This window comes from Cryptotermes secundus, unplaced genomic scaffold (genome assembly GCF_002891405.2).
Source record: "Cryptotermes secundus unplaced genomic scaffold, Csec_1.0 scaffold6622, whole genome shotgun sequence".
Classification (NCBI taxonomy): Eukaryota; Metazoa; Arthropoda; class Insecta; order Blattodea; family Kalotermitidae; genus Cryptotermes; species Cryptotermes secundus.
The window spans coordinates 21,875-28,996 of record NW_019725638.1 but is presented as its reverse complement, the minus strand read 5'-3'; the positions used below and the strand labels follow the sequence as shown (position 1 = coordinate 28,996).

The window sequence follows — 7,122 nt, the reverse complement described above, 5'->3', positions numbered from 1 at the left end:
AACAACAGCATAAAATATTCAGCAAATATAATAAAGCAGATTCCAGTTAACTGGGACATATTGGGATGAAAGTACTTTGCCCCATTTAAGCGGCTGCCCCAAATATAACAAGTGGCAGGGACAGTGGTTTCTGCATCACAATAATGCACCTAGCCACACATTGCTTGTTGTGCAGCAATTCCTCGCCAAGAAAAACATTCCTGTTGTCACTCAACCACTGTACTCTCTGGATCTTGCTCTGAGTGAATTTTGGGTGTTCCCTACTCTGAAAATGGGCCTCAAGGAGACATGTTTAGCAACCATGGAGGACATCAAATCAAATGTGATGGCTGAACTCCAGAAGATTCCAAAAGAAGCCTTCCACCACTGCTTGCAACAATGGCAGGATCGATGGAGCAAGTGTGTGCGCACGCAAGGGTCCTACTTTGAAGGTGATTAAGTACACATTGCCATATATCCTACCATTAGAGTGCTATACCACCATTCTGGGAACTTTTTGACTGCCCCTTGTATACAATTCTCTTTTGGGATCTGTTGTAACACAACAATGAATGATTGGCCCTAGAGCCAGTCTAGACATTGTGGAGAAGAGAAAAATCTCTTGATTTTGCTGGGAATTGAACTCAGTCATCCAGTCCACAGCCTAATCACTGAAATACCCTAGCACAGAAACTAGAAAACAAACTGAAAGTAACAAATAAGAACATAGTATTGACTGGTACATTAATAAGAAAGTCTGGGAAAAACTTATAATGCCTACTTTTGTTCACATATTTCAATATTGCTAACTATGCAAGAACCAGAAATTAATAATATTACTTAATGATTTGGTGACCAACTTCAATGCATAATTCAGAGATGTACAGATTCTACATAACCTAAAACAACAAACCTTCAATTAAAAGAAAAAGCATATTTTTTCAAGTGGTGCTATGGTCTCTCTCACCATATATCATCACACTACCGCCATGTTATTTTTCTAGACGGCATGATATTAACATATACACAGATTACGCTGACCTCCAGTGGCATGATGTTCATATCAAGTTATACAATTCTCAACTGGATCAAACTTTAAGGGAGACTAGGACATAGATGGATGACAATAATGGCATTATAGGTTTTATCTTCTCTTGTATAACTAGCATAAGGCTCATTCCAATTTCTACATAAATCTGTTAAATATAAAGACCATAAAAATAGGTAACCTCAATTATTTGAGAAAGACAGGTATAGTTATAATAAGATATGAAATTTGACAAAAAATTTCTTTCTGCAGGGGTAGACACTGTAATAATGATTCAAGAATACCTCCAACTCCAACTGTATTCTCTTCCGATATGTAATTACCTGCGATATACATAATGACAGATGAGAAAGTAGGCTAAAAATGAATGTAAATAAATGCACTTGATAATTATCACACATGAAGACTCATGTCACTAGAAATACTGATCTGTATAGCCTCAATACATGAATCACATTTATCTCACTGCCACATAATAATATTTACCTGTAGAACGTTACAGCACGATCCTTGTGAGCATCAGAACTGGTGGCCCAGTGAAACAAAGTGTAATACAGGGGACGGAATGCTGACTCGGAGAGTTTCAGTACAAGAGCAACAAGAGCATCCACTACATAACCCTCTGCTTGTGCAATGTCATCTGGTAAAACAGGTGTATCAGGGTCCTCAGCAGAGCAATCTGCTCGGAACTGCAGCGCTGATATGAAGAAGGCTCTGAACTCTGGCATTAGCTGTGTGAACTCTGAACTGGACAGCGTGGAAAAACTGTCTGACAAAACAGACAGCAGGGGACCCAAGGCTGAATACTGCCACTGTGCAAGCAGATGAGAGTAACATCGACTTACAGCTGGAGTTAACACTCGAACTGCAACTGTACTCAATAACTTCTGCCTGCGGTGCAAAAAAAAAGAAATCTTACAAGAAGAAAGACGAACTAATGCATGTGGTAAACTCCCAGTATTCCTTATCAAAGTATCTGGAATTCTCTGGCAGCCAGCAAAAATTTCAAAGAAAATTTACCAATTTTATATTATTCAAAAACATATTTGCAATGCGCGTATTTTCACCCACCATACAGTAGTTCTTCCAGCCTTTACTAGCAGTGCTACTAATCTTCCCTCACACATGTGCCACTACAGCAGAGGATAGCTTAATTTGTGGTTATGTTACAGTATACTACCTGAAATCTTTCACCCATCAATCTACCATGTCACCTAACAAGGCTCCAAGAAATAAAGCAAAAACATGTTGTTTTGACTTTGTATTGAGTTTCTGTAAGAGTTTTGCTCATGAAACATTCAACTAATGTTATTGGCACACCCCACAGGTGTTTATGTGGGGGTATCAGGAAGAGACTTGCTGGAGTGCTTCCAGTAGTGATATATACAGAGTGTCCCAGGAGGAATGTGCCAAACTTTGGGAGGGTGTTCCTTATGTTAAAGTATGCCGATATAACCCAAAACACCTATGTCCAAAGTTGAACGGTTACGGAGATAATGGCCAGAGAAGTGTCAAACTTTGACCGGGGTTACACACTTGATTACAAAATACATATTAAAAATGGCAGGAATATGTGGATTCTGTAATGTCAATAATGTACGTAACATCAGACTAACTTGTGAGTGACATGAAACCGTAAAATTGAAGTACAAAATACTCGCTCGCCATGTCATAATTGTCCTTAGGGTTTCCAAGCATTATACATGACACATGAATGGCAAGCGCTGACGTAACGTGCTGACTGCGCGTTCTGGTATAAGCCAACTACATAAGCATGGCAGGGGTGAATCATCGCACTCAAGGACAAACACAGATAAGGCCTCTCAGCTGACAGGTACAGTGCGTGGACCCGCCAGAAGACCACACTTTTCTTGGGCCATTATCTCCGTAACCGTTCAACTTTGGACATAGGTGTTTTGGGTTATATCGGCATACTTTAACATAAGGAACACCCTCCTGAAGTTTGGTCCATTCCTCCTGGGACACCTGTATATGCTGCCCAAAATATGTAAGAGCAGAAATGAACTATTTCACAGGTGGTGTGACGGAAAAATCTGCCATGACAGGTAAGATCGCAAATGCAAGAGATCATATCTCCCGTAGCGGATTTGTTTTGATCTGTGGTTTATTTAATGACACTTTAAGCAGCTCAGATTACAGTGAACTTTCAATTATTAGCAGTTGTAAAGGTAAAGCTATGCCTGTAACAGGCCTCAGAGGCCCATAAGGTTGTGAGTTGTTGAGGGTCCCACATTTTCTGTACAATCAGCTCAAAGATGGCAGCGAGGTTGTCAGCCTTACATGCCAGCCGCACTTTACCCGCAGAAAAATTCCTGGTACTCATTTCTGTTAGAGGCTGAGTTGACCCCTGGGCTATAGTGTGGCTGGAAGGATTAGGTCAATTGAAAAAATCCAATGACCTCATGTGGACTTGAACCCATGACCTTCCGGCTTATAGCACAGTGCCTCAACCAACTACGCTACCACATACCCCCATTATTAGCAGTTGTGGAGGGGAGAAGTAGCAGAACAATTAAAAAATACATAATCCAAAATCTGGAAATACCTACTATTTATACTGCATTCAATATAAAAAACACAAAGCAACAAGAAAATTGTATTTCTGATAGAAAGTAGGCTGGCACAAAAAGCAATAAAATGATAAACCAAAAAGTTGAAACAGGTGAGACGACGTACAGTCTAATGAAAGTTGTAAAGCACCACTAGTACATAATAGGAAATACATCAATATGGGAAGCAATACTCAATAACTAATGACCTCTGCAATTCTCACAGATAATCGAGTCTACAGTACATAGCATCAAAAAGTGGAATGATTAAGGAATAATGATTTGGAAATGATGTGGAAAGCAGCACTTATAACCTAATCTGAGGTAATATCCTCGAATTTTCCTGGAGGGTCTGAGGAAAAAACCAAAAAACTCACTAGGGATAGCCAGACTCTGGGTTCACATTTGCGTTGCCTCTGTGGGAACGCTTCGCGTATTCGTCGTAACCGTGGAGATTCGATGTTCTCTAGACAATGGCTCACTGTTGGGATTACAGTGCCGCTATTGTTACTTCCTATGCAACGGTCTACTATAGCGTTTCCGTAGAAGTTACTCTTCTGGATTCCCGACACGTTACAATATATATATATATAACATCTTTTCAGCTCTTGTTTTTCTGAGGTACACAAATGCATTAAGTACTTCCTGCCCAGATTACAAAACTGAAATGTGTCTAAAGCTCATCCCATGAATTTTAGTTACAGACAATACCTATAATTACAGTTATGTAGTCTTTTAGCATTTGATTCTGGCATTAGAAATAAAAAAATACATGCGCAGCACAAATGAGACTCATTCAGGTGTTCAGAATTTATCAATCTCAATTCTGTAATATGATATTCTATTTCTGAGCAATAAAAGTAAAACCCACCCACCTTAGAGCTGTGAATACACAGCGGTTTTAGACTTCACTGAAGTTCCACTTACACAAAGAGCATATGACAGACAAAATTAATTGAACCAAAGAAGTCATACGATCTCTTACCTGCTGCATCATCAGAATAGTAGGGAAAGTCTTCCCTTGTGTGTCCTGCAATACTGTCTTCCAATCCATGATTGCAGTCTGCACAAACTTCCAACAGTCTAAACGTTCCAAACACATAGCTGTGTCAGATGTCAGTCGCTGAACGATATTACGGAAAATGGTGGACGAATTGAAATCCAACCACCCACTTGACTCTTGGCCTCTTTCAAGAATGCGTCGTCCAACAGGCAGAAGTCGATGAAAAATTTCCTAGCAAGAGATATTCAGTTAAGTCTCTCATGTTGTTTCTGTCCTTTATGTTTTCCAGCAAAATTTTGTAAGCTTTCCTCATTCCCACCATGTGTGCTACCAACCAGAAGTGGTCCGAAGCTTGTTTGTAACATTGTGGCTGAATAAGACCTCTGAAAGCAAGCCCTACCTAGTTCAACAGTCACATACACACAAAATGAAGGAATTATAAGCCCCTTTTCTACTCTGAACAGTAAGCTAATAAAAAAATTGGCATCTGACAACTGAATATGGGGTACGTAGTAGCGTAGTTGGTTGACGCACTATACTACAAGCTGGAAGATCACAGGTTCATGTCCTGATGAGGTGGACTTTTTTCAATTTACCTAATCTTTCCAGCCACACTATGGCCCTGGGGTCAACTCAGTCTCTAACAGAAATAAGTACCAGGAATCTTCCCGGGAGCAAAGAGCAGCTGGCACGTAAGGCTGACAACATTAGTGCCATCTGTGAGCCAACTGTCTAAATGTGGGATCCTCAACCTCTCACAACCCTATGACCTCCATGGCCTGTTACAGGGATATCTTTACCAACTGAATATACAAACTGGTAGTTAAATTCTTACAGCACGCTTCTGGGTGCTGTCATCTCATCCTTCTTAACTTGAGAAGACAATGTTATCTGCATAGGAACATCAAAATGTTAACAATTGCATAACAAGCAATGTGTCCATATGTCCAAAAGGAGGCAACAACACAGCAAGCCACGAGCAAACCCTGGATGATATCAAGAACCTCCTCATCAAGATAGACAGGCGGCACAAAATTTGCCCCATACAAGAAGGACAACAGGAGGACGGACATGAACCTAAATAGTTTATAAATTTTAATTACTGACAATACAGGTTTTTAAATAATATCTAGAAACTTTTAAAAACTTTACAATGCCAGGAAGCTGCTGTGATTGTGAAATGTTCTACCTTATGCGTACTGTGCATTGTAGCATATAAGTGTATGTAATTTAAATCAAAACAACTTTTGTGATGTTATATTTTAGCGTCCTGTTGCACTGATTTAAGTCCATGATTTATTTAAACCGTCTTGCAGTGCATACACTCATTTATCTCCTTCTCTCCCCCGCACTACATGTTTCGGCGTAATAATGCCATCTTCAGGTGCTTACTTATCCACGCCAAACCAGTTCATTGCATGCCTTGTTCTCATATTAAAATAACTAAATTATGTATCTATCATATACATTGTCAAACGTTAAAAATATTAAAATTGTTCAGGATACCACATCGCTACGTCGCACCTCACTACGCCAGTCACGCCCATTCTCCTCTGTTGGAGCACNACACACACAAGATAGTGAAGGAGTGCTCCAACAGAGGAGAATGGGCGTGACTGGCGTAGTGAGGTGTGACGTAGCGATGTGGTATCCTGAACAATTTTAATATTTTTAACGTTTGACAATGTATATGATAGATACATAATTTAGTTATTTTAATATGAGAACAAGGCATGCAATGAACTGGTTTGGCGTGGATAAGTAAGCACCTGAAGATGGCATTATTATGCCGAAACATGTAGTGCGGGGGAGAGAAGGAGATAAATGAGTGTATGCACTGCAAGACGGTTTAAATAAATCATGAACTTTTGTGATGGTAGTTTCCAGTTTGTAATGATGTTTCCCTCTTAAGATGGTCCGTAAGGACCGAAACATGTAAGGGAGATAAGTTTTCGTGTAGTAAAAACTTATAGGTCACATTAGACAGAGAGGTTTGTATTTGTCATCATGAGGAATCTTTAACTCTACCTGTTATTGTGTAAGCAGCAAACCTGTGAGTTAACAGAGGCCAGAATATCCAGAAGGCCCATAGAAATGTATAACGGTGTCTTAATTGAGGTAATGCAGCTGCCAGTTGCGGCTGTTGTGATGGTTTCAAAAGGCTTTGAACTGCAGGGTCCGAGACAGAACTGTGTACATAACCAATGACAGCTAACTGTAAACACAGGAGGGGAGGAGAAAAAAATTTGTAAGCCTTTCTATTGATTTAATTTTTTCCAATCATTTTACTTCTGACCTCACCCCCAACAGCTGTAAGTGCTGCAAAAACAACACATATATAATTTAAAAATAAAAGGAAAAGCACAAAACTCCTGCATCTGTTACCCTTAGCCATCAACTACTAGGAGAAAATGTCAAATAATGTCAAAAACAAAGACTCAGCAGACGATCATAACAAACAAGAAACTCCATGGTTTTAGTCTGCAAGCAAACCGCCACTTGTTGGTGAGGTTAGTGCCAAC

At 39.7% G+C, this 7,122-nt stretch overlaps 1 protein-coding gene across 1 annotated transcript in view; it reads right to left on the bottom strand.

Moving 5' to 3' along the window:
- Nucleotides 1–439: 439 nt before the first annotated feature.
- Nucleotides 440–7,122, bottom strand: part of LOC111863488 (HEAT repeat-containing protein 1) — a 10,198-nt gene continuing 3,515 nt past the window's right edge. Inside the window, exon 3 of the mRNA XM_023849835.2 lies at nucleotides 440–1,918. Within this exon, the coding sequence (XP_023705603.1) occupies nucleotides 1,510–1,918 (409 nt within the window). The 3' untranslated portion in view covers nucleotides 440–1,509. The remainder of the gene's footprint in view (nucleotides 1,919–7,122) is intronic.